This window comes from Leptodactylus fuscus, chromosome 1 (assembly GCF_031893055.1).
Source record: "Leptodactylus fuscus isolate aLepFus1 chromosome 1, aLepFus1.hap2, whole genome shotgun sequence".
Taxonomy (NCBI): domain Eukaryota; kingdom Metazoa; phylum Chordata; class Amphibia; order Anura; family Leptodactylidae; genus Leptodactylus; species Leptodactylus fuscus.
The window spans coordinates 251467847-251489350 of record NC_134265.1 but is presented as its reverse complement, the minus strand read 5'-3'; the positions used below and the strand labels follow the sequence as shown (position 1 = coordinate 251489350).

The window sequence follows — 21504 nt, the reverse complement described above, 5'->3', positions numbered from 1 at the left end:
ATATTCTGCCCACTGTGCCCCCCCCCCCAGTATAATGCTCAACAGTGGCCCCACAGAGTATAATGCTCTACAGCGGCCCCACACAATATAATATGCTCCCTAGAGGTCCCCCTAATATAATGCTTCACAGTGGCTCCATACAATATAATATGCACCCAAGAGCACCGCACTCAATATAATGCACCCGAGATTCTCGAGTCGCTTCAAGGAAACCCCTCAAAATTCGTTAAGCCCATTCATTTCAGTGCCCAGGGGAGGTAAGGGAAAATAACAGTTATTTTTGGATTCCTTCTCCACCCAAATATCAAAACTTGGTCCAGGTACTTCTCTTTCTTGGTTCTAGAAATCAGCATTAATTTTCTCAACTAGATTGGCAGAACCTGTTGTTAAAATAGCCCTCCCCTAGCATAAGGTCACAGAGTATAGCGGTTACAGTATAAGGCTTCATTCTCTCAGTACAGGAACATAGCGTGATGGTTGTGCTGTCTCACTGTCTTACAAAAGTAGCCCATACGGTTCATGGCATTCTACCCAAACCACCCCCTGACATGCGGAGAAATATGGCATGCACTCAGCCCCTTAATAATAAGACAGTTTTCTGTGGTGCCAAAAGAAGAAAAAACATGTTCACTTACAGTTTATGTATTTTACGGTGTTCATCTGAAGAGTCCTCCTGGATGCACAGGAAAAGGGCTCCCTCCGGCTGGAGCCGTGGCAATTGCAGTAGAAGAAAAGGAGGATCCGGCACCCAGAACTCTTGCACACGGGAATGGGATTAAAACTTCGCTTTTATTTTTCACATTAAAAATTCGGACATCTCACAATAATGTGGTCCATATGCAGAGGTGGTACTGTTTAACGCCTCTTTACATTCCCAAACCACCCTTGGTGGTAGTATATTCTCTAGTATTCGCCATCACTTTATGACTGGTGGAAGTCCAACCCCAATGCCAGGAAGGATTCAGAACAGCATCACTTTCTTAGTTTTGTACTTGCACAGTGGTGCTCCTGAGATAGCAATGTGCAGGTAGCTGAAGCACATCTCCACATCAATGATATTGTGCTGCAGCTTCCAAACCTGCTGCAGACACAGGCTTGTACAACCATGGGCTAGAAGCGCCACTATGCCGGGGAAACTTTGCAGAGAGTGTGACGCTACAGCAGCATTGCAGCCCCTTTGTTCTTTGTGGGGGTCCATTATACCATAATAATAACAACCCTCCATTTACACTTTGAATATAGTTTGGTACTCAACCAACCAATTACAGTATATTAGATACAGTGAACAGTTTAACATGTGGGTTGTAATTATTATTCATTAATACACAATTTATCATATAATAACCACTTTTAATACATTATCTGCAATTGGATTTCACATGAGACGTTGTCTAAATATTGTTGCAGGACTGTACTGAAGACAAGATCTGATCATTGGACAGTGAACCACACATAACTTTCCATCGTACTCTGCTTGGCTGAACAGAAACAACTGCCAGTTAGTGAACCTTTGGAGATCATGTTTTAGATTAATCTCTGATGATCTTCTAAGGTAAGTCAACGCCACTAGAGAGGATCTCTATATATAACATGTAGTCTGATTGGATATCAAGTGGAGTGTTAATGTGACAGGGTATTGCTTTTTAGCCTGACTGGCATACAAGAAGGTGAAGAACTCAAGCAAGAAGGTGAGTGAGTCGTTGGATTGTTTGTGTATTGCTCTATTTCTCGCAGAAACACACATCAGCAGCGTGGTCACGCCTAAATTTTCTCAGTCTGGGTGAAATCATTATTTATTCAAGATGGTTGTGCAAGAGTTAAAGAGCTATCATTTGGCAGTGAGCTGGGTAGCTCAGCATGTCATGGATCTTCAGGAAATCCCCAGCATGCCAAGCTTTACAAGCTACCATATGAGTTTCTGTGTCATGACCCACTCACTAATATGCCAGGCTAAATTTATGAGTCACTATCTAATCTTACATCCTCAATTTAAGAGAGGGATCTTAATGGGTGAACCCCTGTAAGGTTCTGACTTCTGAATGATAATTACCTACATAATTATGTATACTTTATGTCTTAGGACTACACCCAACATATTAAAGGTGTTGCTCATTCTTTATGTGTGTATATCCTCATTATACAGACTACTGAGTTGTCACAGAAAGGGGAGATCACACTACCGTTATTTAATGTCTGTTGCTTTCATCGATCACAGAATGACTGCATTGGAAAATAAATGATATGTGCAGCCCCCTTTGTCTGGTGGCCTTCCACATTCTCCGCAACTAAAAAACTTGACGGACGCTTTCTTCCTTCTTTTTTTTTAAAGAAAAAGTCCCACAGACATTCTGTTACAAATTTAAACAAGCATGACAGAAGAAAGTGTTTTTTACATTATAGTCAATGGGAACGGGCACAGACGGAGGGGGCTCTGCCTATGTCTGTTACACTACTACCATGAATATTCATTGCTCTCATCCTATGGGAATTCAGCATCGGTGAACCTACCTTTAATGTACAGTTTATTGCAAATTCACCACTATGTCATATCTGTGAAAATGAAGTTACTACAGTACCTCCCAGGTACTTACCATTCTGTCTTATTGTCCCTCTAAGGGTTTAGTAGGCATTTACCTCTTCATAATCCTCCATCCATCCTCTTGTTTTAATTGGTAAATTACATGCCAGCAGCTTGACATGATTGAAATAAGTAGACACCAGAATTGGGAACTCCTTTAGTGGTTAGCTACCAGCATTCTTAAAAGGGCCACAGGACTCTAGACTTTAATCATTTAATTAATTTAATTATTTATCTGATGCCCGCCACTTTGTTAAAGAACAGTTAGTGGTTACCGGGACACATTGGCATCTAGCTAGGGTTTATTACAATTCCAGAGATGTCAACCTGGAAGAACCTTTCATGGGGCCAGGTGAAGGGGACCTGAAAATCAAGAGACTCCTCCATGTCTTCAATTGAGAGCTCTTATTTTATTACAAGTATCACAACCATACCCCAGCAGGGAAGCTTCTGCTCCTGATCCCTGCTCCTGACTTTGTGTCTGGTACATTGTGTGTTTCTGTAACACTTGAGAAAGGGGAATCCCCCGAAACGCTGTATGTAGCGTCGTGTTTTTAAGAAAAGCGGAATAAAGAACGTATTTTATCTCAAGAGAGTAGCGCAGTTTATCCTCGCATCCATCGGTCTTTCTTCTTCATTTATCGTTCCCTAAGGGGTATTTGGATGTTATTACTGCTGCTGTAAATCTCCCTTGTGTTTGGTACACGATCTTTTCAAATATATTTAAGTGTATGTTTGGGAATCATCTGGGTTGCTCGGTATATATATATATTTTTTCTTGTTAGTCTTTCATCACTTGGGGCACATGTGGTTTTATATACCGCTAGAAAGCCGACAGTGCGCTGAATTCAATCAGCTTTCATGTTCTGTGCCCCAGGTGAAGAGCTATCGGTGCTGATACCATAGCTCTTCACTATCAGAAGGTCGTTCCTGCCCGTCCTCACAGCAGCCGTATCAGACACTGAACACTGGAGATAGTTCAGTATGTTTTTTTCTTCAGGTTATACTTGCCCCGGCTCCTCTGGAGTGTGTTCAATTTATGGATAACCACAATGAGCCCCATACAGTATAATGTCTTATAGTGGTCCCATACAGTATAATGTTCCATAGTTACCTCCATACAATATGGTTCATCCACACACTATAATATCCCACAGTGGCCTCAATACAGTGTAATGTCCCTTAGGGAACCCTCCACATAGTATAATGTTCCACAGAGGCCCTCATACCGTATAATGTCCCATAGTGACCCCTTTACAAAGCATAATGTCCCTTAGTGGCCCCTCCGCACAGCATAATGTCTCTCAGTAGCCCCTCCAAACAGTACAGTAGCCCAGGCTAGAAACACAGCACCGTCATACTAGGTGATTTTACAAGCAATTATCAGAAAAGAGTGGTCATACAAGCATTCTTTCCCAATAAATTCCTTTAAAATTGCTTAGTTAAACAGGGCCTGCAGATAAATACCTCTTGTGCATGGTCGTTCTTAGAACAATTGGTTTGTTTATTGTTGGACCCAGAGCTGGCTCTAAGTTTGTGTGGGCCCTTGGGTGACAGAGCCCAAGTAGCACCCTTTTGAAGTAACTCATGCACACTGCAGCAAAAAAAAACAATCGAAATTGGGTGTTTTTTGGGAGATGTATGGAATGGACTGTATTACAGTCCACTCCAGTAGAAGTAGATACAACCTGTTTGGACATTGGAAAGTAAACAGGAATTTGAGGCGGACATCTGCCTTGGATTCTTCTCTATTTTCTGCACCCACCTCATAGTACAGAACATCAGAATTCTATTCCTGGTTTTCACCTCTGATTAGGCCCAAATGAATGAGTGTAACCAGCATGGTAAGATCCAGCAGGACACTTTTTTTTCCAGCTTCCTGCTCCAATTAGTTTCAATAGGAGGCAGAATAAGGGAGGAATCTGCTGCTGATTTAGGTAGGAAATCCACTACAAAATTAGTGCCCAATTCCACCGTGTGAACAGGGCAAGATACTGTTAATAGTGCCACTCCATAGTGTCCCCCTCACAGCATTATATGGTCACAGTGGCCCACACACAGTATTATGTGCTCTGCAGTGTCCCCCACACAACATTATGCGCTCCGCAGTGGCCACCACACAACATTATGTGCTCCAGAGTGGACCTGACACAACATTATAAGCTCCGCAGTGGCCCCAACACAGCATTATATGCTCCGCAGTGATCCCCACACAGATTATATGCTCCACAGTGGACCACACACTGTATTATTTACTCTGCAGTGGCACCCACACAGTATTATATGCTCTGCAGTGGCCCCCACACACTATTATAAGCTCCACAGTGGCCCCCACAAAGTATTATATGCGCGGCAGTGGCCCCCATACAGTATTATATGCTGCACACTGGCCCTCACTCAGTATTACATGCTCCACAGTGGCCCCCACACAGTATTACATGCTCCACAGTGGCCCCCACAAAGTACTATATGCCCACAGTGGCTGCCACACAGTATTATATGCCCACAGTGTCCTCCACACAGTATTATATGCTCATAGTGGCCCCCACTCAGTATTATTTGAAGCATAGTGGCCTCCACACAGTATTATATGCTCCTAAGACTCCCTGGCCCCCTCCCCCCAGATCTGGTGCTATTATTATACGCTGGGGTGATTAGAAATAATAAGCATTGATACTCACCTTACCTCACCTCTTCTGGATATCCTCGCTCCTTCCTCCTTTCTCGCTCCTCTTCTTCCTTGCAACTGAGGTCTTACTCCCCAGACATCTCTGCTGGGGTCTGTGATTGGGCGCCAGCGGTCATTTGGGGCGCGATGATGTCATTACGACGGTGTGCTCTATGTGACCAGTGGGGCTCAATCACAGGCCCCAGCAGTGAGACCTGGGGAGCAGGACCTCAGTCACCAGCCAGAAGAACTCCAAAGTGGATGCTAAGCCCAGGTCCCCTCTCCATTAGCAGTATGTATAGTAGTCAGGGGAACCAGGCTTTCCCTAACTACTATCAAGGTGGTCCGGGGCCCTGACCATTTCCAGCTAGCCGTGAGCCCCATACCCTATGCCTCTGCCGAGTGCGCCCCCTCAAGAGCTTGGGACCTCGGTACTTGCCCGAGTATAGCGGGTGCTGATGCTGGCCATGGCTGTACCTTCTGTCACTTATATGTTTTCTCTCCTTTTCAGAATTGATATTATTGCTTCAAGAAATTATATAGGCTGTTGAGTAAGGGTTACAGTTTCTTGTTTTAAGTTAAAAAGACTGTAATAAGTTATGGGGAATATTGTCACTCCTTAGGGAGAGACCACCATATAGGTGTGTGGAGACTTGTTAAGCCTTTAGCACTCCACTTTGCAAGAAACTATGGGAAGAATATGCAAATCTGCCTTCCAAGATGTAATTAGGAAGATAGTTGCTGCCTCATTGTTGCAAACCAATAGAGGGCGCTCACTGGAATGTGCAAGCCTGTCTTAAGACAGGATTCCAGTGAAATAACCCAATAATGGCTGCTCCCTTTAGCCTCATGCCCAACCTTCCAAGAGGCCTTTGTTTAGCAATGACACTGGGATTAATACTAGGTATAGTCTCTCAATCGAGGACAGCTGTTTCGATCTGGTTGGATCTCTTCAGCCCGATGTAGAGAGAACTATAACCTGGTAGAGGTGAGAGGCTTAGACAGGGTTCGGGGGATATTGTCACTCCTTAGTCACTCCTTGTCACTCCTTGTCACTCCTTGTCACTCCTTGGGTTATTTCACTGGAATCCTGTCTTAAGACAGGCTTGCACATTCCAGTGAGCGCCCTCTATTGGTTTGCAACAATGAGGCAGCAACTGTCTTCCTAATTACATCATGGAAGGCAGATTTGCATATTCTTTCCATAGTTCCTTGCAAAGTGGAGTGCTAAAGGCTTAACAAGTCTCCACACACCTATATGGTGGTCTCTCCCTAAGGAGTGACAATATCCCCCGAACCCTGTCTAAGCCTCTCCCCTCTACCAGGTTATAGTCCTCTCTACATTGGGCTGAAGAGATCCAACCAGATCGAAACAGCTGTCCTCGATTGAGAGACTATACCTGGTATTAATCCCAGCGTCATTGCTAAACAAAGGCCTCTTGGAAGGTTGGGCATGAGGCTAAAGGGAGCAGCCATTATTGGGTTATTTCACTGGAATCCTGTCTTAAGACCGGCTTGCACATTCCAGGGAGAGCCCTCTATTGGTTTGCAACAATGAGGCAGCAACTGTCTTCCTAATTACATCATGGAAGGCAGATTTGCATATTCTTCCCATAGTTCCTTGCAAAGTGAAGTGCTAAAGGCTTAACAAGTCTCCACACACCTATATGGTGGTCTCTCCCTAAGGAGTGACAATATCCCCCGAACCCTGTCTAAGCCTCTCACCTCTACCAGGTTATAGTCCTCTCTACATCGGGCTGAAGAGATCCAACCAGATTGAAACAGCTGTCCTCGATTGAGAGACTATACCTGGTATTAATCCCAGCGTCATTGCTAAACAAAGGCCTCTTGGAAGGTCGGGCATGAGGCTAAAGGGAGCAGCCATTATTGGGTTATTTCACTGGAATCCTATCTTAAGACAGGCTTGCACATTCCAGTGAGCGCCCTCTATTGGTTTGCAACAATGAGGCAGCAACTGTCTTCCTAATTACATAATGGAAGGCAGATTTGCATATTCTTCCCATGTAATAGTTATAACAGTGTATAGATTTAGTTAATTTATATTACGCAGTACCACACTGATCTACTGGAACTGCATGTTCGTTCCTAAACAATTGGATCTCTGATTTTTAACAATTCCACTAGTATGAGAAGGTGACAGGCAAAGTTCTGGTGTCCAGTTATATCAGTCCCAGGTTTCTGACATATGTGTGGTCCAGGGAGGATCTGGAGTAGGCCTCAGCCCAGGTGTAGGTCCTTGGCTCATTACTAGGTCAGAAAAGGCTGCAGCTCCTGCATTACAGTGCAGCTCCATGAGATGAAAGGAGGTGTGTGGTTCTGTCCTATAACCCAGAGTCCGGTGAGACTATATTGCTCCTGTTATGTTCGTGTGGCTGGAAGTAAGCCACACGTATAATTAGGTTATCCGTTCTGTTTAGCTAATGGCTCAGACGAGCAGGTATTTATTTTGTTTTTGCCTGAAGTTAAGGCTATATTTTGTTTTATTTATTTTGTGCCTGAAGTCACTGTTTATTTATTTTCCTGTTTTTTTTCTAAATAAACCAGTTTGCTGCACATTTTGTGTCCCTGTCTTGACTGTTTGGGTCTGTACCACAGCTTCTACCGAGCTAACTTCCCCACAGTAGGTATAGCATCACCCAATAATTTTCACCTCATATCTGCAGAGCAATGCCAGCAACAGATTTGAAAGACAAAGCCTCAAAGGAAGACAAGCATGGAGAAAAATAGGTTTTAGATATGTCTGTGATGGAAAAGGATGAATTGTATTATGTTGCTCATGAATTGTTTCTTTTATTATTGCTTTCTGCAAATATGCTGACTTGTGGACTTGCAAGCTTACAGTGCGGTGGATAATGCCCTTTAAGATTGTGCTTTCTCTCCCTCCCATCTGTTTCCCACCAAAGAGGGTGAGCTAGGCTGGATAGTAATAAACTTTAATTGTGAGAATTGTTACGTTTCTAAAGGTTTTTAGCCTCTCAGAGTAAACAGGTCTCTACCATGATTTCAAGCAGTTTTCTTGAGAATGTCAAGGAATCATCTGCGTGTACTTATTTCTGTGTTGAAGCTTGTGTGTGCAAAGCTTTACTGCAAGTCCATTAGGCATTTCAACAAACAATAAAGAGAATTTAACAGAATTCAAAATATTACTAGGATATGTTTTATCTACAAGCCACATATGCTTATTGGGCAACTCATTTCCTGCAAGAAGAGTTTTAATAGACCCTTCTGCTACTGTTCTTGTGCTTTCAGATTTCACTTCCTCTTTTTGCTTCAATGAACACAAAACTTTCGCAAACATTTCCAAATTATCAAGAATAACTTTAGTTTGGTTTTCTGAACTATATTTTAACTTTAAGAATCACAAGGACAAGTAGTTATAGTGTAACTTCTATACACTACACGACATCCAGTTTATTGTGAGTTTATTAGAATTTCCTTTTTGCCTGTTTAAAATAAGTTTTTAATTACTAGGGATAAATGAGGAGGAACGCCATGTGAGGAACTAAACTATAGTCATAGAATGGTTACCATATGCCAATATTGAAAATGAGGCATTCTTTGCATTACGCTTAATACCGGTTTCCAGTAAGATATATACTGCTAAGTCCTTCATTTGGCTCCCTTGTTTGCTAGCGTTACATGTCGTGTGGAAAAGAGAAGCCATTTTCTTGTTTATATGAGGGGAATGGTGACAACCTACTTTATAATGAAAAGTTATAATATTTTTCACTATACTGTATCAATTCCTTGCAATTTCCTAGGTCTCTGCTTACATTCTTTTGTTTACTTTGGTGGATAATGTGATAGAAACACTGGTGCACAGCTCTACAAGACAGATGTACTGTACTGTGACAGCAACAAACCAGACACCCGTGTGTGCATCACATGACAATGGGCTTTATATTATATAACCATAAACTCATTTTAATCCACTGGAAGTAAATAAAGAATGACATCAAGCACAGAGCTAGAATACAATAACATCTATTTGCTGAAACTAGACAAGCCCTTTAACCAATACTGCTGCGCTATGTAAGCTCCATATGGCATGTAGTGATTAGAGATGAGCGAGTAGTATTCGAAACGGCAGTTTCAAATAGCACGCACCCATAGCAATGAATGGAGCCGGCTGCGTCCATTCATTCCTATGGGTGCGTGCTGTTCGAAACTACTGTTTCGAATACTACTCGCTCATCTCTAGTAGTGATCAATCTTACACATATTACTCGGGATTTATTGTAGTTCCCAAGTCCTACATCAGTGAACCACCCTTGGTAAATATTAGTAATACAGTTGGCACAGCTATGAATATTCGGGCTGGCTAATATTAATAGCTACTAACAAATGATACTTCCTGAAGTGCAGATACAACTGTATATGAGTTGGATATACGTTCGACGTTCAACTTTGTGATATGCCTTATTTACATATTGGGCCTGCCAGTCCTCAGCTAGTAACTACAAACATTCTCCCCTGTAGTCATGTTCTATAAGTATTAGCTTCTCTTAGGTTGTAGTGTACTAGTTGTAGTAGGACTGAGCTTATGAGCATCTGTGACCACCTACGCGACATATTTAATGGACAACCTGAGAGAAAATCACAAAAACACAATTTAGGAGCCATAACAAGTATGTAACTGCAATATCTAGAGCAGTGTTTTCCCTCCAGGGTTCCCATTCGGACTGAAGGGCCCCATGTTGCTTCAACTTCATTGAATTGCTCCAATGGCGAAGATTTATTATGTCTTATATGCCAGTTTTCAGGCATAAAAACTATGAAAAAAAATCAGGCTTTTATATCACTCCTGCCACTTCTCTGAAAGGTGGTGCGTTGTGGTCACAGCCACAGACCCAGTCAGAGTTCTGATAATTTACAACAGTTTACTTGCATAAATGATGGCTGAAATCTATACCAGCTATCGGGTAGCAGGTTTCCGTGCAGGCATACAGCCCTGCGAAGGATGTGCCTAATGTATAAGGAGGCATGTACCACATTATAAATGAAAATGCCAGTGTTCATAAATCTCCTTCATATATGTGATGCATGCATAATGAGTATGTGCATAATGTGTATATATGTATTTAATATCTTCCTCACAGGGAGATCATGAGGGCTATGTAGCAGAAGTTTTTTTAAAAAAAAAATTGGATGCTATATATTGGATTATTCCGACGGGTAACAGCCTCTATTTTACTGATTCATTCCCGCTCCTGTCCAGGCCTTCTCCACCTTGGTATCCAGGGCTGGATGTAGTGTGCAATGCTCCCTGGAAGTCTAAGTGGAGGAAGCCTTGGACAGGAGAGGGAATGGGTGCGTAAAAATCAGCGTTATCTTTTATGTGGGTGTCATAAATGGGTAAATGACCATTGTGCAAGACCCATAAAAATGGGGTCAGTAAAGGGGGAAATATACTCTGGTAGCTAATAATGGAGGACAATATGCTGTATGGAGGCTAGTAAAAATGGTCATTTATTGTGGCAGCCAAGTAAAGGGAGTTTTATATTGTTTGAAAGATAATAAAGGTGGATTTTTTGACTGGCAAATTGGTGGGCAGTTTCATCAAAGATGCTGTGGCCTGAAAATTTAATTAGAGGTCCCCCAAAATAACAAGTCCGCCCGTTGAAAATGATAAACATAATTGCCAAAACTTCTTTACTCTGACCAAAGAGAGCCACATATAAACATATGAGATGTGCGTATGTCCAAAAATGTTCAAACTATTAAAATACTGTATAAAAGTATTTATCCTGTATAGGGAACACCATGACCCCAAAAAATGCTTAAATCACCATTTTTCAGTCATTTCTCCTCCCCGTAATCAAATAAAAAGTGTTGTGAAAAACTCAAATATATCCTACGTTAGTACCAATAAAAATGTCCACCTTTACACAGATAGAAAGAAATTATGGGGTTATAATATAGTGATGCAAAGAAACAAAATTTTGAAAAGTTTTTAATGGCATTAAAACAGGAGTAGGCAACCTTTATGGTATGACGTGTCAATTTATACAAATGAATTGAGAATGAGGTACTCAGTGTGCAGTAAGCTGTCGATCCCTACAAAAAAGTCATAATAGTGGAACTTATAGCTCTAATATAGAATGTACTACAGTATTATAGCTGTGTGAATCTGGCCATTGGATGCTTAATTAGAAGCTTATCATTGCAGATAAAAAAAAAATTGATACAATACAGAATACTGTGTTATTTTGTACATAGAATGCCAGGCCACCGATACACAAGATGATACCCCATTCTTGGCCCTATACATAGCAAGATGCCTCATTGTTGTCCTTATACAAAGTATGATGCCACATTGTTGCCTCCTATACACTGTATGATGCCTCATTGTTGACCCCTCTACACAGTATGATGTCTCATTATTGTCCCCTTTACACAGTATAAGGGGGAGTTCACACGGAGTAACGTGCCGTGTGATGTGGCACGTATACGGCATGTGAAACTTTGGGGGAGTTCACACGGAGTAACGTGCCGTGTGATGTGGCGCGTATACGGCGTGTGAGACTTTGGGGGAGTTCACACAGAGTAACATGCTGTGTGATGTGGCACGTATACGGTATGTGAGACTTTGGGGGAGTTCACATGGAGTAACGTGCCGTGTGATGTGGCACGTATACGGCATGTGAGACTTTGGGGGAGTTCACACGGAGTAACGTGCCGCGTGATGTGGCACGTATACGGCGTGTGAGACTTTGCGCGCCCTATACACTCCCAAAATCACGGCCGCAAAATAACGCGGCGTATACGATCCAGGCTCCCATTGAAATCAATGGGAGCGTAAACGACACTCAAAGTCTCACACGCCGTATACGTGCCACATCACACGGCACGTTACTCCGTGTGAACTACCCCTTAATGGTGTGGCATCGTACTGTGATAGTGGGCAACAATGAGGCATCATACTGTGTACAGAGGGCAACAATGAGGCATCAAACTATGCATAGTGGGCAAGAATGGGGCACCGTACTGTATATAGGGACAACAATGGGCATTATACACAGTACAATTACTCATTTTTACCCCATACATAGTACAATGCCCCATTTTTCTCTTTATACATAATATGATGCCCCATTTTTGCCCCACTATATTCTTTATTTCCCACCTCTGTTATGTGTTCTTTGCAACTGAAAATTGTCTTCTCCCATTCTGTCACAGCTTCCGACATCGATCCCATTCATAACGGCGCCAGGTGAAGAACCATGTGTTGTGTACAGTTAGACTCTATGAGGCATGTCCAGTCACATGGGGCGCTCCTCACTGTCAAGTTATGGATAGGATTCATATCGTCAGGTACTGAAGTTTGACAGAATGGGGACAGATGACCATTCTTTATAAAACACTCAGTGCAGATGAAGAATTAGCCATGCCAGAGGATAATGGGTTGCATGTGAAGAGTGGCATGCATGCCGTAGGCAGCAGATCCTTGCATTAAAACATAACAAAACAGGATCTTCCGGGGAGTTTCATTTACCTTACCTCCTCTGGTGATTTTGTGAAACTGGACCCAAGGATTCCAGATTGGTTCTGACCACAGGCCACATGATCAAATTCAGTGTGTCCCCCAGGGTTGCACCGCTTCCTCCCTCATCTCCTGTTTTCACAGGTAAATACATTGCAATGCAGAAGCAGTAAGTACTATACTAGCCATCGTGCGCCATAGTGTTCAAGAATAAAAAATTCAAAAATAAAAATAAATAAAACAACATAACAGCCCTTTTATGAATATTTTTTTGGGGACAGAAAAATAACAGTAAATTTTAAAAAGCCATATTTGGTATTGATGTGTCTGTAGCAACCCATATTATAAAAATAGAATTTTATTATTTATCCCACACAATAAATGTTGTAAAAATAACAATAGAAGTTGTTTTTTGTTCACACTGCCTCCAACTTTAACCCATACCCAACAACTGCCGTAATAGTACGGTAGATTCCAGGTCTTTAAAGATGGCAGACACTCTGGTGAGATTGTGGGAGCTGACCTGTTCCTATGACAGCCAGGAGCCTTTTAAAACCTGCCAGGTTCACACAACTGTAATACTGTAGTACATTCTATATTACTATTGCAGCTGGTCTATGTTCGGCCTCAATAGTAATGTAGTGAATCTCCCATAGACTGCAATACAGTCAATACAATCTGATGTCGACAGCAACCAATCAGAGTGTAGCTATTATATTATCTTGTGCTCTTAATAAATGAAAGTTGTGCTGTGATTGGTTGCTAAGAGTAACAAAAGAAAGTTTTGTAAATCTCCACCATTGAATCATATTGCAAACTCAGGGGCATGCAAAAAAAAATCAAAAAAAAATCAAAGAAATCAATTATACACCCAGGAGAATTGAGGCTCCAAAGGACACTATCCTCTAAATGTCATGTATAAATTGTACTTGTTAGATAGGTCTCAAATAGATTAAATAGATTGGGGAAGCAAAAACAGAAGAGAGCAACTCCCAACTGAATTAGACCAATGATTGTTTTCAGCTTATTTCCTTCACATTTTCACACCCCCACTGAATCCTGTGTAGCAAACAATTCCTCATGTTGTTTCACTGCTTTTATTATGGGATGGGCCAAAGTAACTTCCTGGTTTGTGTTTCAGGTCTGACTTGCTTGAGTTTCACAAGCCGGAGCAAACTGCAGGTGTTATCACTGACAGACGGATACATGACAGCCAGGCATGACCTACCGGGCACACAGGGCAAGCTGGAAGAACATTGTGGAGGAGCAAGATGATGGGGAAGATGGTCAGACTGAAGGGGATGACCTGGAGTCCTTGGGGTAACGTACCACTAAGTCACTACAGTAAAACACCAGATGGACTTTAGACATGTTCTATGCTTTGACTGTTAGTCTGTACACATGTAATATAGATGTGTAAACACAACTGCACATGTATGAGAGAATAAATGCGGACTATGCTAATAAATACTACACGCTAGTTGGCGTATTTTTGTATTTCATAGTCTGATATAAACTAGTGTCCTATTAACACCCCTTAAGGACCAAGCTGATGTTGGGCATATGGATCAAAGAAGTTGTCTCTCAGCCATAAGTTTCCTATCTTTACTTTTACGTATCTATTTTTATTTTTTTGTGTGTGTGTGTGGTTAAGTATGAGGTTTGAATTTTTTTTTTTTAGGCAGATTTTTTTTTGGATATGGTTTTTCTTTTAATGGCAAAATGCATGAAAATGTTGTGTGCGTATTTATTGCCTACTTTTCCACCAACCATAAATAAACTGATACATTTATTGAAGGTAGCAATAGAAATGTGAAAATAATATATTTACATTTTTTATTGTTCATCAACTTACTTTAAATTTTAGATATTTGCTAAAAAATAAAAATAAAAATCACAAAATTTTGTTTTTGTAATTTCCATTAACCAATTCTGTTGCTTCCGATATTACGTCACTAATGCAAAGCTTTATGTCAGCATCAAAAAGACAAGGGGGGGGGAGAACTGGGACCCTGTGTGAGGGAGGAACAGGAAGATGGATATTAAAGGGAATGTGTCAGCAAAATTAACAAAAATGAACATTTGACACTATGTCACTGCCCATATTTTGGAAAAGTTCTAAATCCTGCAATTCTCACTCAGGCCACTAAAGATAGACTGACACTTGCCAATGGCAAGTGGCTTTCTTTGCAGTGGTCACATCATTTAAATCACAGACAGTATTAGGGAGCCTTCACACGGAGTTACGCTGCGCTCATTCTGATCGTAAAAACACGTTCAAAATGAGCGCGTAAAAAGCAGCTCCCATTGACTTGAATGGGAGTCGGCATACGTGCGCTCCCCATTGAAATCAATGGGAGTCTTTTTTCCCTATTGCTTTCATTGTATTACGCGTGTAATACATTCATAGTACATGCCTAGAAAACTCTCCCATAATGTGGACCTCAACAGTCTATTGTTTACTATGGTTATGAGACTGCTGTAAAGCATATCACTAAATGCTGTTAAGAGAGCAGAGGAAGATGCTCAGGCAAAATTTCAGCCCCATAATCACAAATAAAAATAAGATCTGCAATAGCAAATTAAAAACAGATGAGAAAAAAAATCATATATTTCATTTGGTTTTAATGATTTTTTTTTTTAAAAAAAGGCCATAGAATTCCTTCTGGTAGTCTGTTAGAACATAAATAGTCAGTGCTGTGACAGGAAGTGGTTAAAAATCCATTTTCAGATATCAGTTTCTTTGTTCTGTGAAACAATAAGAGTAAGGACACATATTCAGGTTTTTTAATGCAGTTTTTAAAGCCCAAAATCAAGGTTGGATCATAAAGGGGGAGAATCTCTATAAATGATAAACACTGCTCCTCTTTTTTTCATTCCAATCCTAGTTTTAGTTTCAAAAGCAGCTTCAAAAAACCTGAACTCTTAGGGCCCTTCCATGGGCACAGAGGGGGCGGATTATGGTGCATAAGCCCCCTCACAATGGTGGTCTATGGAGACCGCCAGACTTGTCACTCACGGAAAAAAGACGCGACATGACAATTCTTGAGGTGGATTCCGCCTCAGGAAGTCAATAGAAGTGAATGGGAGGCGGAAAACCCATCGAGTTTTTTTTACGGTCAATTCACTGTCTGGGAGGAAAAAACCGCCTACCAAAAACCGCTCCAGAAAGCACTCCAAAAAACGCCTCAAGGTCCAAAAACCGCTTCCTAATTAGGAAGCATTTTTTTCCGGACCAAATTACGCCACATGTAATTCACATGTGAACTTAGCCTAATTGTTCCCTTAGAGATAACCAGCTGATGTAATAGAGCACAGGGATGATACATGGCAGGCAGATACGGTATCTGGTTCATCATTGCTTAATATTTTGCAATAGTCTTATTCAATGGTTAGAATTCCAAGCTGATAATGGATTGCTCATAGGGTTGGGTGATCTGGATCGGAAATGTTCGGATTCCGAACATTTTTGGACTCCATGCTGTGTGGTGAATAGGATCATTTTTAAAATCCGATCTTCAAATATTAAAAAAAATCCCATAGACTTGCATTAGTATCGGAATTGGGATCGGGTTTGCATGGAAAATGATCAGAAATCTGATTTTAAAAACGTTCCTGAAATTTCAAGATCGGCTCAACCCCAATTGCTCATAATTCATCCTCATAAATAGTCATGACAACTCTTTATATATATCATGAATTATGAGCTGATATGATGGTCATAATATCGACTAATTATTAAACTACCACTAATTACTAATTTTAAAAATTCGGTAATTTCTTTCCATTCAGTGTGACTATAGTTACAGAATTATCTATTAACAGAAAAAATAACATGGTGGACCTAGCCTTTCTGCTGCCTGACACGGACGATCAGAAGACGCCCGCCCCTATGGCAGTGGGGGCGGGATGCTAGTGGTGACATTACATTGATTACAATGCAGTAATATTTTTGTGCACATTCCCACATTTCCAGTCTCTTCCCTTCGGACTGCCATGACCACTTCTTCCAGTTATAACTTGACTCTGTAAAGCAACATAGACATCTTTGAGTCTTCACCATGCACCCAATCTCTCTCTCTTTCTACCATATATATATGTCCCACAGCAGTCCCTGCAGCATATATTATGCCCCACAGTGGCACAATAGACTGTTGGGCTTCCGCTGCCTCCGCTTCTTGCTGTCACCTGGCAAAAGATGTCTGTGTCTCAGCTCAGAAGGCGTGATGACGCCACCTGCGCTGTGACGCAGAGGTCTAAACCAGCACAGGAAAGGAAACTTGGTTTGTTTTCACAGCGGCCCCTCTCCTGCGCTATTTTAGAAAAAAAAATAATAATAATTGCTGCAGTGCTGCACCCACTGGAGTGCCGCCTCACCTCGCCTCATTAAAGGTGCGCCAAGGTACAGGATTCCCCGTTAGAGAGTGATTGCTGCCTTCAGCTGGTTGTGCAAATGCCGCGTACCGCGTGGCCTACACTGACTGCAGAGTTTGACCTCTGCATCGACGCAGGCGTGATGACGTAAGTCATCAGCGCTCGCAGCGAACAGGAGAAAGATGCCCAGCAATTCTTCAGGTAAGTATATTTGTGTGTGTACTGTGTGGGAAGGGGGACTACTGTGGAACATTTAATACTGTGTGGGGAAGGGGAACTACTGTGGAACATTTAATACTGTGTGGGAAGGGGGAACTACTGTGCAGCATTTAATACTGTGTGGGGACGGGGGCTGTTGTGGAACATTTAATACTGTGTGGGGACAGGGGCTACTGTGTAAATTTAATACTGTGTGGGGAGGGGACTACAGTGGAGCATTTAATACTGTGTGGAGACGGGGGCTGTTGAAGCATTTAATACTGTGTGGGGACAGGGGCTACTGTGGAGCATTTAATTCTGTGTGGGGAGTGAGGCTACTGTGGAACATTTAATACTGTGTGATGAGGGGGAACTACTGTACAGAATTTAATACTGTGTTGGGACTGGGCTGTTGTGGAGCATTTAATATTGTGTGGGGAGGGTGGGGCTACAGTGGAGTATACAGGTATAATCCTTTGTGGGGCCACTGCGGGGCATATTATACTGTGCGGGGCCACTGTGGGAAGATTACTCTGTGTCGAGTCCACTCCCTATTTATATCACACAGTATCTGTTTTATAGCAGACATGATATTAGTACAGGTTGTAATAACATTTCACAGTCACTATAAAACAGATCCTGTGCGATGTAAATAGTGAACATTAATTGTTCAAAAGTACCAAATGCAGAGACCTTTACCTTTCAGTACAAGATCTGTAAACCCCCATTCACACAACTGTAATTTGTGGGTCCGCAATTGTGGAGCCACACTGTATTAAGGTTAAATCGTCATGTTGGCACTCTGTGATTTATTGGGTTTTGGGTTGCAGTTTGGACACTCCTCATGAATACACCAGACACCTAAGTATGCTTCCTGTAAATTCATTGATCATTCTTATTTGCCCAATAGCACTATTTTTTTTTTAAAGCTGTTTAGAAGAGAAAATGTGTCCCCATATGACACTTCTCTTACATACGGGCACAGTCTGATGCCAGATCCAACATTATATAAACAGCAATTTGTGAAAAACCTGGTATGCCTTAAAACCATTGCATAAAGGAATTGTGCTGGGGAGTCTAAGGGGCTCTACTAAACTGGACACTATGTGGCTCACCTGCAGCCACTTGCAAACTGATCTGCTAAGGTGAATATTATCTTGTGGTTAATTATATGTTAGTGAACACTCAAAGTAACCTGTAAAGTCTCAGAAGACGCGGAAGACAAATAGATTGTGAATCTGTGGTTGTCACTGACACATACATTGAATATGAATTAACAGAGCCACAAGTATAGAAAGGTATAGCACCTGCTCCCAGTGGCGTAACTACTGTGGTAGCAGCAGTAGCAGCTGCCACAGGGCCCGGTGGCAGCCGCTACCGCTGCGTTTTTTTTTTTTTTTTTAATAGGCCGTTACCGGCTGGAGTTACTCCAGCCGCTAACGGGCCCCATATACTTACCGATCCTGGCAGGGGCCGGGATCGGTAAGTGACACTGCGGGCCCCACAAGCACTATTATACTCGGGGGGTCTTTTCGGACCCCCGAGTATAATGATCGGAAGTGCAGGAGAGGTAACTGAACATAAAAAACAGTGTTACTTACCTCTCCAGGCTCCGCGCAGGCTTCGGCCTACTTGTGTGACGTCTCAGACGTCACATGATCGGGGCCTGCATCCTTATGCGTCACGACGCAGGCTCCCGGTCACATAACGTCCCTGACGTCATTGAAGATGGCCGCCAGCGGGGAGTCGGGAGACAGGTAAGTTACAGTGTTTTTTTTATGTTGTTCTTCCCTGGGTCTCCGATTATTATACTCTGGGGTCTGAAAAGACCCCAGAGTGTAATAATTGTTAATGGGTGTCCACAACGGGGCATAATAGTGGGTGAAGGGGCCACAATGGGGGATAATACTGTGTGCAGGGGCCACTATGGGGGATAATACTGTGTGCAGGGGCCACTATGGGGGATAATACTGTGTGCAGGGGCCACTATGGGGGATAATACTGTGTGCAGGGGCCACTATGGGGGATAATACTGTGTGCAGGGGCCACTATGGGGGATAATACTGTGTGCAGGGGCCACTATGGGGGATAATACTGTGTGCAGGGGCCACTATGGGGGATAATACTGTGTGCAGGGGCCACTATGGTGCATAATAGTGTGTGCAGGGGCCACTATGGGGTATAATAGTGTGTGCAGGGGCCACTATGGTGCATAATAGTGTGTGCAGGGGCCACTATGGGATATAATAATGTGTGCAGGGGCCACTATGGGGTATAATAATGTGTGCAGGGGCCACTATGGGGTATAATAATGTGTGCAGGGGCCACTATGGGGTATAATAATGTGTGCAGGGGCCACTATGGGGTATAATAATGTGTGCAGGGGCCACTATGGGGTATAATAATGTGTGCAGGGGCCACTATGGGGTATAATAATGTGTGCAGGGGCCACTATGGGGTATAATAATGTGTGCAGGGGCCACTATGGGGTATAATAATGTGTGCAGGGGCCACTATGGGGTATAATAATGTGTGCAGGGGCCACTATGGGGTATAATACTGTGTGCAGGGGCCACTATGGGGTATAATACTGTGTGCAGGGGCCACTATGGGGTATAATACTGTGTGCAGGGGCCACTATGGGACATAATACTGTATGCAGGGGCCACTATGGGGTATAATAATGTGTGCAGGGGCCACTATGGAGCGTAATAGTGTGCGTAGGAATGCGGGGGGTGGGGTCATGCGGGGTTTTCGCCGTCAGCCGGGGGGGGGGGGGGCCATGTCAAAGGTTCGCCACGGGGCCCCGCCATTCCTAGTTACGCCACTGCCTGCTCCATATTTTGCAGCTCTTCAGTTTGGCCCAGACAGACAGCTGCAAAAACTACAACTGTGTGTATGGGCCCATTGAAATGGATGGGTTTTATCTGTAATTTGGGTATGAGACCTAAAGCTGATCATACGTTAAATTTCAGATGCTCATCATGTGGCTGTCTCATCTATGGTGGGATCATTGGTTCCCACCATCAACATTAGCAACTAATCTGCCTTATCAGGGTCTTGAGGCTGTGCTATTTGGCTGAAGTTTTGTCAAATGTCGGAAGTCATGTCGAGTACTGATATTATTATTATTATTATTATTATTATTATTATTATTATTTATTTTTTAAAGAAACTCGAAATCTGCTGTCAACCAGTTTAGCCAACAAAATGTAATGTTTATGGCAGGTTTTATTAAAGTATTGTATGTTCATCAACCAGTGATGTAGATATATTGCTTTTAGAATTGCTTCTGATAGCAAAGAATTCACAGCACATGATAAATGCAAGGCCTAACCTATGAGAAATATAGATTAGGGCTACACCACAATCATGGTTTCTACTCCCATTGCGGAACAAAAAACGTCTGGGTCACCATGCAACTCCTTCACTAATCCTAATGAATGAGGTCGTATTGTGACTCCTAATGTGCCGCACAAAACACACTGAAATGGAGAATAGAGGTGTCTGGTTATCGTACACTCTACCACCTTATACCATAAATCTGGTAGTAGAAGCAGTGTCTCACTCCCTTGTGAACACTTTATGGCACTGCCCGTATTGTCTCCAGACCAATCTCCGGCTATCGTTGCATCCAAGACAAAAGCAGTACATATCATTAAAGAGGCTAGACCTCCATTCCAGTTTCCATTGCTGTCTTGCAGTGCACCATGGTTCCAGTGGAAAAACTGTGGCCTTTGAGAGCAGTGGCATGAAGTCAGTGGAACATTGAGCATGGGAAGTACCATCCAATTTCACTTACAGTACAGAGTGGATCGCTATGTGCCATTCTTCCAAACAGATGATCAGTCTACATGAAGGTTCGCCTCCACACACCTTTTTGCTGTTCATTGTTGTTCCACTGGAACATGCAACATTGAGCAGTGCTAAGATCTCGGCATAGGAGAGTAGCGATCTGCAGGAGTGATAAATCAAGGTCCTTCAGTTCATGGATTCTGTCCCGATTAGTTTGCAACAAGTGGGGATAACTGGCAAGTCATCAAACAGAAAGTATCGCTCAATGATCCCATACACCCGATCCAATTTTTCCAATATTTCATTTGGCAAAAACAACTTTGCTTTCAATCAGGCTCTTATGCCCATCCCACATGCTACAGAATGGAGCTAGGTGTTTGAAAATTT

At 42.4% G+C, this 21504-nt stretch overlaps 1 protein-coding gene across 2 annotated transcripts in view; it reads left to right on the top strand.

The window, feature by feature from the left end:
• Positions 1-1493: 1493 nt before the first annotated feature.
• The window catches only part of DAPP1 (dual adaptor of phosphotyrosine and 3-phosphoinositides 1), a 91178-nt gene continuing 71167 nt past the window's right edge, over positions 1494-21504 (top strand). Inside the window, exons 1-2 of one of the 2 annotated variants that reach the window (XM_075285921.1) lie at positions 1494-1552; positions 13892-14070. In XM_075285921.1, the coding sequence (XP_075142022.1) occupies positions 13970-14070 (101 nt within the window). In that variant the 5' untranslated portion in view covers positions 1494-1552; positions 13892-13969. Of the gene's footprint in view, positions 1553-13873; positions 14071-21504 lie in introns of those variants that run through there. The other variant, XM_075285912.1, reaches the window with a different exon arrangement.